This window comes from Alligator mississippiensis, chromosome 5 (genome assembly GCF_030867095.1).
Source record: "Alligator mississippiensis isolate rAllMis1 chromosome 5, rAllMis1, whole genome shotgun sequence".
Classification (NCBI taxonomy): Eukaryota; Metazoa; Chordata; order Crocodylia; family Alligatoridae; genus Alligator; species Alligator mississippiensis.
In genome coordinates this window covers 53,758,842-53,774,649 of record NC_081828.1, presented here as the reverse complement: position 1 = coordinate 53,774,649, position 15,808 = coordinate 53,758,842, and the positions used below count along the sequence as shown (strand labels likewise).

Sequence of the window (15,808 nt, the reverse complement as noted above, 5' to 3'; positions counted from 1 at the left end):
TTCTCCACATCCTTTTTGAATTGTGGAGCCCAAAACTGGACAGTTCTCCAGCTGTGGTCTCACCAGGGCCAAGTACAACAGGAGAATGACGTCCTGGGATTTGCTCAAGAAGCATCTATGCATACAAGCCAGCGTTTTGCTTGCTTTACTAGCAGCAGCATCACATTGAAGGCTCATGTTCATCTTGTGGTCAATCATGACCCCCAAGTCCCTTTCGTCTGTAGTGCTGTAGCACTGCTGAGCCTATAAGCATGTTGCAGGTTTTTCTTCCCAAGGTGGAGAACCTTGCATTTTTCACTGTGAAACACCATCAGGTTCTCGTCTGCCCATTTCCTGAGCCTGTCAAGGTCAGCTTGGATCACCCTCCTGTCCTCAGGTGTGGATGCTTTACCCCAGAGTTTGGTGTTGTTGGCGAACTTGGCCAGTCTGCTTCTGATACCAATGTCCACGTCATTAATGAAGATGTTGAATAGTATAGGCCCAAGGACAGAGCCTTGAGGGATCCCACTGGTCACAGTGCACCACGACAATTGACTTCCATCAGTCACCACCCTCTGGGTCCTACCATGGAGCCAACTCCCCAGCCATCGGATCGTGGTGAGGCCAAGGCCCCAGTTAGCCAGTTTTGCTAAGAGGTGATCACGGGATACCAGATCAAAGGCTTTTTTAAAGTCAAGATATAGGACATCAATCTCTTCTCCCTTGTCCAGGTGATAGGTCACCTGGTCATAAAATGAAATAAGATTGGTCAAGCAAGACCTACCCACAACAAACCCGTGCTGGCTATCCCTCAGGATGTTGCCATCGGCCAGTCTGTTAAGAATGACCTCTTTGATAATCTTTTCTAAGACCTTCCCCGGGATAGATGTCAGGCTGATGGGCCCATAGTTTGCCAGATCCACTTTCCTCCCTTTCTTGAAGATAGGCATCACATTGGCCTTCTTCCAATCTTCGGGCACTTCACCAGGGCGCCAGGAGTTCTCGAAGATCCATGCCAGGGGCTGAGCTATGATGCTAGCCAGATCCTTGGGTACCCTGGGGTGCAAACTGTCAGGGTCGGCTGACTTGAAGGTATCCAGCCTCTCAAGGTGTTCCTTCATGAGGTCAGCATTGATGGAGGGTAAGGAATCTCTCTCACCCAGGCCTCCCTGTCCTATAATGGGAAGGTGTATCCCATGGGACTGGTGAAAGATCGACGCAAAGTACCCATTTAGCAAGTTGGCTTTTTCCTGGATGTTGGTTGTCAGTTGTCCCATCTGGTTTAGCAGGGGTACAACATTGCCCTTGCTTTTCCTCCAGCTCCCCACATACCTAAAAAAGGACTTTTTATTGTCCTTGATACTTGTAGCTAGTTGGAGTTCCGTTGCAGCCTTGGCTTTCCTGGTTCGCTCCCTGCACGTCCGGACCAGTGCAGAGTATTCCTCCTTGGAGGTGGATCCAGTCCTCCATCCTTTGTAGGTCTTTCTTTTTAGACACAGGAGGTCCGCTAGTTCCCTGGAGAAGCAAGGCGGCTGCTGTGCCCTTTTGCTGCCTTTCCTCCGAGACGGAATAGACTTCGCTTATGCATCCAGGATTGCTCCTCTGAGGAGCAGCCATTCGTCCTGAACTCCACTCCCCTCACTGACAAGCCTCCTGAGCTTGTCAAAGTCAGCTTTTCTGAAGTCGAGGACTTCTGCACTGCTGACTTGCCAGCTTTATGGCGGATGGTGAAGGTGGTCAGCTTCCCTTTGACCATTAGGTCGCTGAGTACGTCGTCCCCCATTGCCAGAACCAGGTCGAGCAGTGCTTTATCTCTTGTCAGCCTGTAGACTTCTTGCATCAGATAGAGCTCATCCACGCACGAGAGAAAGCTTTGTGACCGCTCAGATTTGGAGTGGGCATTATATGGAAGAAATATGGTAAGAGTAGGTTCTGTCACTTATGGGGTGAAATCAAAAGTAAAAAGACAGGGATCTACAGGGAGCAGAATTATGAGCAGACTTGGCTTTCTAGCAGGAGCTACTCAGTTACTAGAAGATCTTGTTTTTTTATTCTGCCTTTCAAAAGCAAAGTGCATATTATATTCTGGGGTGTGTTGTATGCAAGAAAATACAGTAGTTCCCACTTAGCCTTACAGAATATTATCCAAACTTGTTTCCCTTAAGCCTAGTTAGGGCTTTCTTCATTAGAATTTTTTTACATTGGATTAGAAACAGATGAAATGTCAACAGATGTCCCTCTTGTTGTCAGTTGAGCCTGTATATATCTATTGCTTCATGTCATACCTATGAAGAGTTATCTATCAGTGGTGCTGGATTGGGAGCCCATCGTCTCTCTTTCTTTAGATGAGTAAAAGTAAAGTCTTCAGACCAGAATTAGAGATTCAAGTGTAACTTGCATAGGGAGGCATTTCAGATTACAGGCAGTCCTCAATTTACAACGTTTCGAGTTACGACGTTTCGCTCTTACAACTTTTATAAATTGACGCCCCATTTCAAATTTACAATGCCAGTTTCCACTTACAACGCTTGATCCGATGCAATGCCATGCCAGCAAACAAGTTCACTGCATCGCTCATCTCCCTGGAGAACATCTGTCCAAGCTTCCTTGGACACATTCACTTTTTTTAAGAAAGCAGACAAGACTCCAGAAAAACCTGCAGCCAAGACTCCTGAGAAGACTCCAGCCAAGAACCCTTCAAAAAGTCCAGCAAAGTCACCTCAAATAAGTCCTTCCAAATCAATATGATTGCTATTTACAATATAAATATATTCATGTAGCTATATTACTCATCTGTTATTGATTGGGTACAAAATTCTGGAGTATTTTTGGTGAAAATAGGGTATCGGGCCTTGGTTCAGGAACGAATGCCCCATTATAACATTGTTGCTTATGAGAAAATTGGTTCCAAGTTACAGCGTTTCGACTTAAGACGCAGTTTTCAGGAACCAATTGTGTCATAAGTCTGAGGACTGTCTGTATTTGACTTGAATGACAGCATCAATTTTCCTCTTAATATTCATGATTCATAACATTTTCTTGAGATGCAGGGGAATATGTAAGATCAGCAGTCTGAAAAGGGTCTTTGTAGTCCCAAGATAGAAGAAATGCTAGAGAAAAGACATAAAAGTTCTCAAGGGGACTACTGAGATAGCTTAGGTCATAAAAGAGACAGAAAAATCTATTCATCCTATTCATCATTCTTTTCCATTTATAAGATGTCTAAACATTGTTAAATATCTGATTATGATTCTGGAAGAGAGAGCTTCCGCCACATGAGAAAAAAGGCAGTTAAAAATGCCAAAAAAGGTGGCTCTTCCTGCCTGCTCTTCTTCCCTCATATCTTCAGTGGTAGGGCCCCACATGTGATGCATCACCCAAGAATATAGAGCCAGTTTGCCCTGTCCTCCTTTCTCTCCCTTTCCTTCTAAAAATATTTTGATTGTTATTTTATAGCGAGGATTTTGGTTTCAAACGGTATGAGCTTTACATAAAAAAGAAATGCTGCCATTTTGCCTCTCTCCTGATGTTCAGGTATTCATGTAGTCCTGTATCTACACAGCTGGCTAACATGGCCAGTGTAAACCAGGAATGAGTCATTCAATATGCAGATTGTTTGGCACAGTCCGCTCTTGTACCTATTTAAAGAATCTCTTCTATAAAGAGGCTGCTTAAATCAAAGTATTTCTTCCAGAAAAGGAACTTGGTGACATTTTCCAAGCTATCATCATTAGACAGGATTCTTTTAAGGTCGAGGAGAAATTGCTGGAGAAATTGCTTTTCTCATATGTCCTCTTTTTTTCCTATTAAGCCATTACTTATCATATTGATTTGAAATAAAATTCACTCCAAATGTGGATCATTTATGAGGTCTGCTGAATATTGTTTTGAATAGCCTGTGTAGTTTGGTTGCTGGAATTGCCAGGAATGTATTAAAAAGGAGTTTGTATCAGTTCTTTAGATACTACCAAAGGAGCTATCTTCAAGACATGATCCTGTTATGGGTAGTAGTATATCTTGGGAAAGAAGTTCTATTTTTATTTTCTAGAACAAATCAGTAAGATGAGCTCTGAAATCAACTCTGCTGTTAATTCAAGAGTCATGATGAAGTGCTGACAGCATAGCAACTGCATAGTACAAAAACCAAAAGATATCTCAACTTAAGGTTCTCAGAATTTGTCTCCATAGATGCTTGTTGTTTCACTCTAATTTCAGAGTTTTAGTATTTTGAGCATTACATTTATGGAACTGAGTTTGAGAAAGCATAGCGATGTTTAGTTGATTCAGCTGGTATGTTACAAGTTTGTTACATGCCTGTCCTTAATAGTAACTGACACCCAGGAGAAAACCGAACTCCTGAATGCCCACTTTGCTTCAGTTTGTCACCGGACCAAGGGGAAAAACATGCGAGATAAGGCTCATACGGGGCATGGTGGGAAAGACAGCCTTCCCACTGTTGATGCTGATCTGGTGCATAACCAACTAGAAAAGCTAGACATTTATAAGTCAGCAGGACCAGATGAACTTCATCCGAGAGCGCTGAAGGAGCTGGCTGAGGTTATTGCGAGACCCCTGGCAAATCTTTTTTAAAAATTGTGCCACTCAGGGGAGATCCTTGAGGATTGGCAGAGGGCCAACATTGTGCCTCTCTTCAAGAAGGGGAAGGAGGAGGACCCAGGCAGCTATAGGCCAATCAGTCTAACTTCTATCCCAGGGAAAATCCTAGAAAAACTCATCAAGGAGTCTATGAGCGACTCACTTGTAGACGGTAGGATTTTGAATGACAGCCAGCATGGCTTTGTTGCAGTAGGTCCTGTCTTACTAATCTCATCTCCTTCTATGACCAGGTATCTTGTCACCTGGACATGGGTGAGGAGGTTGACATTATATACCTGGACTTCTAAAAGGCCTTTGATCTAGTATCCCATTATATCCTCTTGGGAAAATTGGAAGATTGTGGGCTTAACTGCTCGATGGTTCAGTGGGTGGGAAACTGGCTGCGAGGTAGAACCGAGAGAGTTCATATGAACGGATCTGTGTTGTCCTGGTGAGAAGTGGCTAGTGGTGTCCCTCAAACGTCTGTGCTTGGTCTGGTAGTTTTCAACATCTTTATCAATGATTTGGATATGGAGGTCAAGCACTCACTGGCCAAGTCTGTGGACAACACCAAGTTATGGGAGAGTGTGGTCATGCCTGCAGATAGGCTGCAGATACAGGCAGACCTGGACAGACTGGAGAAGTGAGCAAATCGGAACCAGATGAGTTCAACACTGAGAACTGTAAAGTGCTCCATCTGGGGGCAAATAATCCCCAACATACCTACAGGCTCAGTGGTGACAATTTAACTTGCACCACGGCTGAAAGGAATGTGGGGTAATAGTTGACCATTACATGAACATGAGCCATCAGTGCGATGCAGTAGCCAGCAGGGCAAACAACACTCTGGCATGCATTAACCAATACATCTCATGTAAAACCAAGGAAGTGATTCTTCCACTGTCCTCAGCACTAGTGAGACCACAGCTGGAATACTGCACCCAGTTCTGGGCACTGCACTTAAACAAGGGTATGGAAAAACTTGAGAGGGTCCAGAGAAGAGCCATCCATATGATCAGAGACTTGCAAGGCAGACCATATGAGGAGAGGCCGAGGGATTTGGGTCTCTTCAGCCTAAAGAAGAGAAGGCTGAGAGGGGACTTTGTAGCAGCTTACCATTACATCAGGGGAGTATATCAAGAGCTCGGTGAACAACTGTTCACCAGGGCACCCATGGCGAAGATCAGGGGTAATGGATACAAACTGCTGGAAGATTGCTTCAGGCTCAATTCTAGGAAAATCTCCTTCACAGTCATGGTATCTAGATTGTGGAACAAAAACTCCCTCCAGAGGTGGTGCAATCACCTACCCTGGAAATCTTCAAGAGGAGACTGGACAGTTATCTCGCTGGGGTCACCTGACCCGCAGTTGTTTTTTGTGCCTAGTACAAGGGGGCTCGACCCAATGATCTTGCGAGTTCCCTTCCAGCCCCTGACAATCTATTAATCTAAGAATGCAGCATGAAACCATGTACATCTGGGGTAGGGTCAAATTTGAAGAACTAAAGTTACAGCCAAACTTTGTAGTTTTAGTGTTTTTTCATGTTTGAGTGATAAATATTACTTATAATGAAAGTGTGGTAACTTTTTAAGTAACCTTCTAAGTAAGGTAATGTTTTAGCATCATGCTAATGTTAACTCTGATGTTCTCCTTTCAATTAGGAGTTGGAAGACCAGAAGAAATTGTGATTTTTTCAGAACCTACTCATGAAAGCTTTGTGGTATCAAAAGGTCAAAATGTGAAACTAATGCACCTTACTTTGGTACAGCAAGGGACAATTGATGGTATTGTAGTTGTTGAATCTGGTCACATGACTTTAGTAAACTGTATATTGAAGTGTGAAGGAACTGGAGTCTGCGTACTTACTGGAGCTTCACTGACTATTACAGACAGTGAGATCACTGGAGCTCAGGTACTTCCTTCTACTTGAATATCACATACTCAGTTTTAAAGTATATGAAAATTATTATACATACAGTAAATTGACTGAACGTTTTACTTTAAAAAGCTAACTTCTGAGTAGCAACACCTTAAGCTCAGATTCTTTTGAAAACTTGCCTGTCATTTAAAATTAATTTCTGTTTTTCTGTAGCAAATTTGTTTGGAGTGGTTATTATGTTTGAGTTCCATATTCAGCTATGGAATTACAGTAAAATCTACTTAATTCATCACTCCAGGAGGATTGGCAAGAATGACTAATTATTCACAAGTGACTAATTGTCAGTAGTCAACCATTTTCATTTTGCAAGATTTTCCATGCTATATCATAGTTTCATAGTAGCTAGGGTCAGGAGGGACCTGAACAGATCATCTAGCCTGACCCCCTGCCACAGGCAGGAATGAATGCGGGGTTCACAAGACCCCAGACAGGTGATCGTCCAACCTCCTCTTGAATTTGCCCAAGGTAGGGGTGAGGACCACTTCCCTGGGAAGCTGGTTCTAGATTTTGGCCACCCTAACTGTAAAATATTGCCTTCTGATCTCTAACCTAAATCTGTTCTCCATCAGCTTATGACCATTGTTCCTTGTCACCCCAGGTGGTGCTGTGTAGAAAAGGGCTCTACCTATTTGCTGTTGATCTCCCCTGATGAGTTTGTAGGCAGCCACCAGGTCCCCCCTTAGCCTGCTCTTGCTGAGGCTGAACAGGTTCAGGTCTCTCAGTCTCTTCTCATAGGGCCTGTCCTGCTGCCCTCTCACCAGGTGGGTGGCCCTCCTCTGAACCCTCTCCAGGCTGGCCACATCCCTTTTGAAGTGCGGTGCCCAATACTGGACGCAGTACTCCAAATGCGGTCTGACTGCTATCAAGACAATAAAGAAGCATTTTTGACTGACTCACTATACGATGATACAGATACATGGTATTTACTGTAGTAAGAAACTGTGCACTAATTCAGAGTACTCATTATATCAGAATTACATTATGAGAGAGTAAAATAATCACTCGAAGATTTTTGCTTTGCACTCTTACATGCACTCATTGCCATAATAGAAGATAAGTCTGTGGGACAGAATGGTTAATTGTCTGTGTCTTGTTGAGACAAAAAAAGCTGAAGAGTCCATTTCTTTGTGAGCATCAGCTGGCTTGACAGGTGGTATGGAGGGCATAGGACACTACATTCAGCTGACTAATGATTAGGAACAAATTTCATTGCAATGTATTGTGTGCTTGTTTGGAAATGACTGTTTTAACAGATGATGAATTAGCAAGTGCTTTATGTACAAATCAGTAGGACTTTTGTAGAGATTCAGTACACTGATAAGGACTAAAGTGATGAGTTATCCTGGTATCATCATGTAAATGGTGGCAGAGATCATTCTTGTCTTGTTATAACGTATTAAAAACCAGACTGAATACCGTTAAGCCATAGTTTTTAGACTTGGCACTTTAACATGTTAAAACTGGTATAGACTAAAATATTTTCCCAGAGTTGTAATTTTCAAGTAATTATGCTAAGTGACCAACAGTAAAAATGCCACTACCCACCTCATTGCATTGTGAATAGGTGTTTCTGTTGGAAAGACTGGAGACACTGTGTCCGACACTGTCTTGTGAAGGCTTCAACAAAACCTGGGTGCAACAAGGTGTCAGCTTCTAACCAAGTTTTCCCTTTCCCTCTCCCTTCTTAAAGGGTAACAAGGGCTTGACTGGGCTGCCAAATACATAACAAGCAAAAAGTTCTGAGGCCCTTGCAAATCACATTTTGAAGATAATAAATCAAGTAACACATCTTCTAAGAAAATAGGAAAAGGTTTAAAAAAAAAAAGAGGTTTAACAGTAAATGAATAACTAGTTGGTACACATACTGAAGTAGTAAAATAGAGTAAACCTGCAAGGTTACCTATATGGCAGTCGGTTTTCTTACATACTCACAAAATAATAGAAAAATAGGGTTGGAAGGGACCTCAGGAGATCATTTAGTCCAACCCCCTGCTCAAAGCAGGACCTTCCTCAAGTAGATCATCCCAGCCAGGGCTTTGTCAAGCCAGGCCTTAACCTCCAAGGATGGAGATTTCACCACCTTTCTAGGTGACCTATTCCAATGCTTCATCACCTTCCTAGTGAGAGAGTTTTTCCCAATATCCAACTTAAACCTCCCTTGCTGTTAACTTGAGACCACTGTTCCTTGTTCTGTCATCTGTCACCGCTGAGAACAGTCCAGCTCCATCCCTTTAGGTAGGCTGTTGTCAAATCCCCCTCAGTCTTCTCTTCTGAAAACAACATAGTCCCAGTTCCCTCAGCCTCTCCTCAGAAGTCAGCCCCTGAACCATTTCATTGCCATACACTGGATTCTCTCCAACTTGTCCACATCTTTTCTATAGCGGAGGGCCCAAATATGGATGCAGTACTCCAGATGTGGCCTCACCAGTGTAGAGTAGAGTGGAATAATTACTCCCCTTGATCTCCTGGCAACATTTCTACTAATGCAGTCCAGTATACTGTTAGCCTTCTTAGTAATAAGGGCACACTGTTGGCTCCTATTCATGTTATTGTCTACTGTAACCCCCAGCTCCTTTTCTGCAGAGCTGCTGCTTAGCAAGTCAGTCCCCAGGTTGTAGCAGTGCATGGGACTGTTCCATCCTAAGTGCAGGACTTTGCACTTGTCCTGATTGAACCTATGAGATTTCTTTTGGCCCAATCCTCCAATTTCTTTAAGTCACTCTGAACCCCAGCCCTACCCTCTAGTGTATCTACTACACTGCCCAGCTTAGTGTCATCGGTGATCATTGATGAAGATAATGAACAAAATGGGTCCCAGGACCCAACCCCTGAGGCACTTAACTTGATACTGACTGCCATCTAAACATTCAGTCATTGATTACTACCCATTGAGCCTAACAATGCAGCCAGCTTTCTATCCACCTTACAGTCCATTCATCCAACCCATACTTCCTCAGCTTGCTTGAAATAATGCTGTGGGAGATGGTATCAAAAGCCTTGCTAAAGTCAAAGTATATTATGTCTACTGCTTTTCCCACATCCACAGACCCAGTCATCTCCACATCAGGTTGGTTAGGCATGACCTCGGTGAATCCATGCTGACTGTTCCTAATCACCTTCTCCAAGCACTTAGAAATGGATTATTTGAGGATCTGCTCTATGAATTTTCCAGGGACTGAGGTGAGGCTGACTGGCATTTAGTTTCTTGGATCCTCCTTCTCTTTTAAAGATGGACATTATTTTTGCCCTTTTCCTATCATCTGGGACCTCCCCCGATTGCCACGAGTTTTCAAAGATAATGGCCAGTGGCTCTGCAATCAAATCAGCCAACTCCCTCAGCACCCCCAGATGCATTGCATCTATCCCCATGGACTTGTACACATCTAGCTTTTCTAAATAGTCCCTAACCTGTTCTTTCACCATTGAGTGCTGTTCACCTGCTCCCCAAACTCTGCTGCCCAGTGCAGTAGTCTGAGAACTGACCTTGCCTGTGAAGACTGAGGTAAAAAAGGCACTGAGTACTTCAGCCTTTTCCTCATCATCTGTCACTAGGTTGCCTCCCCCATTCAGTAAAGAACCCACATATTCACTGACCTTCCTCTTGTTGCTGACACACGTGTAGAAACCCTTCTTGTTACCCTTCACGTCTTTTGCTAGCTGCAACTCCAGTTGCACTTTGGCCTTCCTGACTTCATCCCTGAATGCCTGAGCCATATTCTTATACTCCTCCCAAGTTATTTGTCCAAGCGCCTACTTCTTGTAAGCTTCTTTTTTGTGTTTAAGTTCACTGAAGAGTTCTCTGCTAAGTCAAGCTGGTTGCTTGCCACATTTACTATTCTTCCTGCACATCAGCTGGTTTGTTCCTTCACCCTCAAGGTTTCTTTAAAATACAACCAGCTGTCCTGGACTCCTTTCCCCCTCAGACTGGCCTCTCAGGGTATTCTGCCCATCAGTTCCCTGAGGGAGTTGAAGTCTGCTTTTCTGAAGTCAGGGTCCATGCTCAGCTTGCTCTCCTTTCTTCCTTTTGTCAGGATCCTGAACTCAACCATCTGATAGTCACTGCTGCCCAACTTGTCATTTCCTTCTGCATCTCCTACCAGTTCTTCCTGTTTGTTAGCAGTAGATCAAGAAGAGCATGGCTCCTAGTTGGTTTCTCCAACACTTGCACCAGGTGGTTGTCTCCAATGCTCTCCAAAAACTTCCTGGATTGCCTGTGCACTGCTGTATTGCCCCCCCAGCAGATGTCAGGGTGACTGAAGTCCCCCATGAGAACCAGGGCCTGTGATCTGGAAACTTCTGCTTGTTGTCTGAAGAAAGTCTCATCTACCTCATCCTCCTGGTCTGGTGGTCTATAGCAGGCACCCACCACAGCATCACCCTTGTTGCTTTCCCCTCTAACCTTAACACAACAACTTTCAACGGGCCTATCTCCATTTTCATACTGGAGCTCTGAGCAATCCTACAGCTCTTTCTACAGTGCAACTTCTTCTCCTCTTCCTTTTTTCCTGCCTGTCCTTCCTGAACAGTTTGTACCCATCCATGACAGTGCTCCAGTCATGCGAGCTATCCCACCAAGTTTTTGTTCTTCCAATTGCATCATAGCTCCATGACTGCACAAGGACTTCCAGTTCTTCGTGCTCGTTTCCCAGGCTCCGTGAATTCACGTACAGACACCAGGTGACTAGCCGATTACCCTACTTTATCAGGAAGAATGAGGCCTCCCCTGCTGCCTCTGCTTTACCAGGTCCTCTGCTTCCCCATTTACTTCACAGCTTTGTTCTGCATCTCCCGGCAAACCTAGTTTAAAGCCCCCCTCACTAGGTTAGAAAGCTTGTCTGTAAAGATGGTTTTCCCTTTCTTCATCAGGTGGATTCCATCTCTTCCTAGCAAACCTTCTTGGAATAACATCCCATGGTTGAAGCAGTCAACTCTCTGCTGGCAACACCACCTGCACAGCCATGCATTGATCTGCAAGATGCATCTGCTCCTGCCAGGGCCCTTCCCCTTGACTGGAAGGATTGAGAACATGACCTGCGCCCCCATCCTCTTCATGCTTGCATCCTGTAGTCACACTTGATCTGCTCAGGGTCACCCTTAGTAGTATCATTGGTGTCCACATGGATGAGCAGCATGGGGTAATAGTCAGAGGGTTGGACAAGTCTCGGTAATCCTTCTGTGACATCTTGGATCCAGGCTCCAAGCAAGCAGCAGACCTCCTGAGCCAACAGGTCAAGCTGGCAGATGGATCCCTCTGTCCCCCAAAGAAAGAAGTCTCCAACCACCATCACCCATCACTACCTCTTTGTGGCAGTGGTCTCCACACCCCCGTTGGGGATTCCTGGCCTGGCCTGTTCCACCAGTGGAATGTGCTCCTCCTCCTCTGTTGTTAACACTTCATATCTGTTCTCCAGGCAAACCCCTGCTCATGGGGATGACAACTTCTTGCTGTCAGAAGATACAAGCTTCCACTTTCCACCTTCCTGGGAGTCCCTGCCCTCTTCCTCTTCTAGCACCACCTCTAGCAGTCCTTCCTCCACAGTCCTAGAGGTTTTTTCCTCCAGCATGAAATTGATGAAGTCCTCATGGCGCAGGATGCTTCAGAGCCTTGCTACCTTCTCCTCTAGGTCTCTTGCCTTCATTAACATGCAACTCATTTCTGTAGTTATTCAATGTATAACAAAGGGAAGAAATGTAGTTCTTCTATAACACTTCACAATGTTACTCCTGGGCACTTCCACTATGTCAGCCAGTTTAATCAGCTGGCTAACAGTAATTAAGAACTTCCTAGTTATATTTACTGTCATTTTTTAAAGTCAGTCCTGTGTGCAACAAACCAAAAGTTAAGTCCAACCACCCAGCTAACCCAGCCCAGCCAACCCCAATATTTACAAGGATCCATACCTGTGTGAGCTTCAGTTCCTCAGTGCAGTAAATTACAGTGTACCAATCTCGCTATCTTCTGTGAAGCTGTAGAACCACTTTATTAGAGACTTAACTGTACTCTGAACACTGTTCTTTTGACAATCCTTACTTGCAAGGTGAAATTCAACTTAATTTCTTCCTGTTTTAATGCGCAGGGTGCTGGTGTTGAGCTGTACCCAGGTAGCACAGCCATTCTGGAGGGTAACAAAATTCACCACTGCAGTAACTTCAACAGCAGCGAGACATCGCAGGGTACCCTAGGAGGAATTAATATCAAGGTAGTTTACTGTGCTATATTCTTTTCCTAGCAGTTGTAACAAACACATCTACAGGAACAGTCGTTGTCTTGCAGGTTTTGAACTTCTTTGGAAACTAAACAACTAGAGAACATGAGGCTTACTCTAAACAATTGTGTTAATTTCTTTAGCTAAAGTTTCAAGTCAGTCCATTGATTAAGTCTTTAGCTACCAAGTAATGGGTAGGAGCATGGTACTGCATGCTGACTTCTTTCAGCTTCCTAGAAACAAAGTGTGTAGCAGTTAGTTTGGAACTGCGTGTTAGCTTTAAGAGCCAAGAGCAGCTAGTATGTGGTCTACCATACACGAGGGGCCAGATTAAAAAAAAGAGAGAGAGAAAGAAACCTTTAAGGTGGAATTTTAGTTGCTCAAGGATCAAACTGGTTTTGAAAACTGATCAGCTAGTGCATGTTCTGGGAGATGCCCAACCCTTGTAAGTGCCTGTTTTTTTTACCGTAAAGTTCCTTAGGCACTAAAATTTCTGATTCTACTCGTGCCCAGAGGTGCCTCAGTGTTGACAGCCTAGAAAGTTTATAATTACATGTAGGCCTGATGTAGGTCCTCTGTCTCATGGGGGACTTTACCAGCCACCTACTTAACTGCAGCCCTTTGGTGCTGGCTCCATACCTCTCAAGTGGCAGGGGTTAGGGTCCCTGCTTCAGGGGTGTAAAAAAAAAAAAAGAAAACAAAAGTGTCCTATTTAATTAATCCCCTGCTACATCCCAGAATAGCCTGCAGCCTAGGATGATGCAGTCTTAAACCATCAAGCAGAGAGTGAAATAAATATTTGGTCTCCCACATATCGGGCAAATATTATAGCTACTAAAATCTGGTATAAAAAAAAGAAAGGAAGACGCCCTGCTCTATTTTTGAAAGAAAGCACTAGTTACCTACCTAAGAGATGGTTCAAGCCATGGATCTTGAGGGGGTGGAAGCACCTCCCTGCAGCCTGAGTAATGCGCATGCAGACTGGAGAGAGGTAAAGTTGAGCATGCCATCCCTGCTCTAAGGATTTCCTTTTCCTATCTTTAGGCAGTTCCATTCAGTGTGTTGGTTGCTGACTGTCTTGGGAAGAATCCTTGTCTCTGGATATTTATGGGGTAGAGAGTATTTATGGGGGGATATTTATGGGTTGCAGGGGAGGAAGTATACCAATTGCCTGTGTTTCTTTTGAGGCAATAGGAAAGGTAGGGCAGAGAAGATACAGAGTCCCATTTAGGCTCTCCCTATTTTTTTAGTTTGACCTATTAATTTACATGAAACCTAAAACTTAGTCTTTGCATAAATCCTTTCTGGGTACACAAAGGACTTGGTAGTGAAACTCAAAGCCATGCCATGCAAGATCCAGACCTTGGACCCTCTTGTCCTATGTATTGTCCCAAAACTAAGTGAATCAGGTGTAGAAGGAACTATGGAAGACCTAGCATTAAGACCATACAGCCACTGACATGATAGCACAGTCAGTCAAGAGTACCTTCTTCTACCAGTTGCAAGAAGATAATCTGGGAAATGAAATGCTTTTGATACAGATTGAAGTCTAGCATACTGTCATACATGCAAAGTGACACTTACAGGTGTATAGAATTCTTAATGAGAAGCAGTTATGATATGTATGTCTGCCAGCAAGGAACTGGACTAGAACATCCACAAAATCCCTTTTAGCTCAGGTATTTTAATTAAATCCCCCAATGCTGCATTAACCTAATCAGCAGCTTTTTTTAAAAAGCACAGACAAAGGTATGTTGTTTAAAGAGGTAAGTAGAGGCATTGCAAATAGACAGAGAGGCAAAATAGATGGTATGCAGGAAAGAAAAGGGTATGTCTGTCTACACTACCTACTGCAGCATAGCACAGACCAGAACTATTCCCTTGGCAGGGCAAACTAGCTTGTGCTGAGCTCTGCAGCTGCAGCTAGACTGTCTGGTACCTGAAAATAGCTGATTTAAAGCTAGTTCATATAGCTACATCTGTAATGTTAGACATAAGCAATAACCGATTTTGCAATGACACCTCTAGTAAACCAATCTCAGCTATGACCATTTTCCTATTTACTTGCAAAAGTCTTCTAGAGTTCAGCATTATTCCTAGCTAATGTCCTATAGCTAATGTCTCATTAAGTTATAATTGCATAATCTTACTAGTAAATGAAGAAGCCTGTCTTTCAGATACTAGGTTGAGTTTGAACTGAGAAAAAAAAAAGAGCAAGCTTGATTTGGGAACAGCTGAGACAACGTTTTATATCAAATAATCTAGGAGTATAGTTGCATTGTTTTATTCATGAAGCAGGCTTACAATATAGGAGTAAAATACAAGCATTAAAAACTATAAAAAATAAAATGTCAAGCAGATATTTATGACAGTATCTTTAAATGTCCTGAAGTTTAAGTTCTCTGTGAAACAGTTTTTCCACAGTATTCTCGTGGTAAGCAGTAACTTTGACAGATGTACTGTGTGCTTTATAGATACGTCAAAAACTGCTGGGCTGTTTTTAAATGTCAGTCAAAGACACATTCAGGAGAACTTAAATTGTCAATTTTTTTAAAGCAGGATTATCCATAGTGAATGGATTGCTAGTTAGTGATTGTACAGTATAAGCAGGTATGAAAGTGTTTTTGCACGCAGGAATTGGGAAACTCAGAGATGTCAGATAAAATGTAGGTAAATTGAAATTATAGTAGTGAAGGTACTGTTTGGGTTTACAATTCCCAATTACTACTGACACTCAGATTTAAGTTAAAACATGCATACTAGATCTTTATTCAGAAGTCCCATTCAGCTTTGTATTAGCTGGTTGTTAACCAGTGCGGTGACACGAGGGCCAGTGACAACACATTCATTTAATGGCCTGGTGGGATCTGATCCCCTATCCCAACAATCATGCCTCCTGTCGCGCTACATGTGCTGGGCTCAGATCCCACTGGTGCCATTACTACTTGCCAACGCAGGGGGAGCCTGGGATTCCAGGCTGGTCCCAGATTGGGATTGAAAATCCAGTTGACTGTTGGTTCCAACCCAGAACTGCACTGGAGCTGCTCACCCCTCTCATCTGATTGTCAGTTCCAGACCCCGATGCCAT

The 15,808-nt window shown here is 43.5% G+C and overlaps 1 protein-coding gene across 1 annotated transcript in view; it reads left to right on the top strand.

Annotated features, from left to right (window-relative positions):
- Positions 1–15,808, top strand: part of SHCBP1L (SHC binding and spindle associated 1 like) — a 54,571-nt gene that overhangs the window by 35,748 nt on the left and 3,015 nt on the right. The window contains exons 8-9 of the mRNA XM_014595977.3: positions 6,237–6,487; positions 12,592–12,714. Of these exons, the coding sequence (XP_014451463.1) occupies positions 6,237–6,487; positions 12,592–12,714 (374 nt within the window). The remainder of the gene's footprint in view (positions 1–6,236; positions 6,488–12,591; positions 12,715–15,808) is intronic.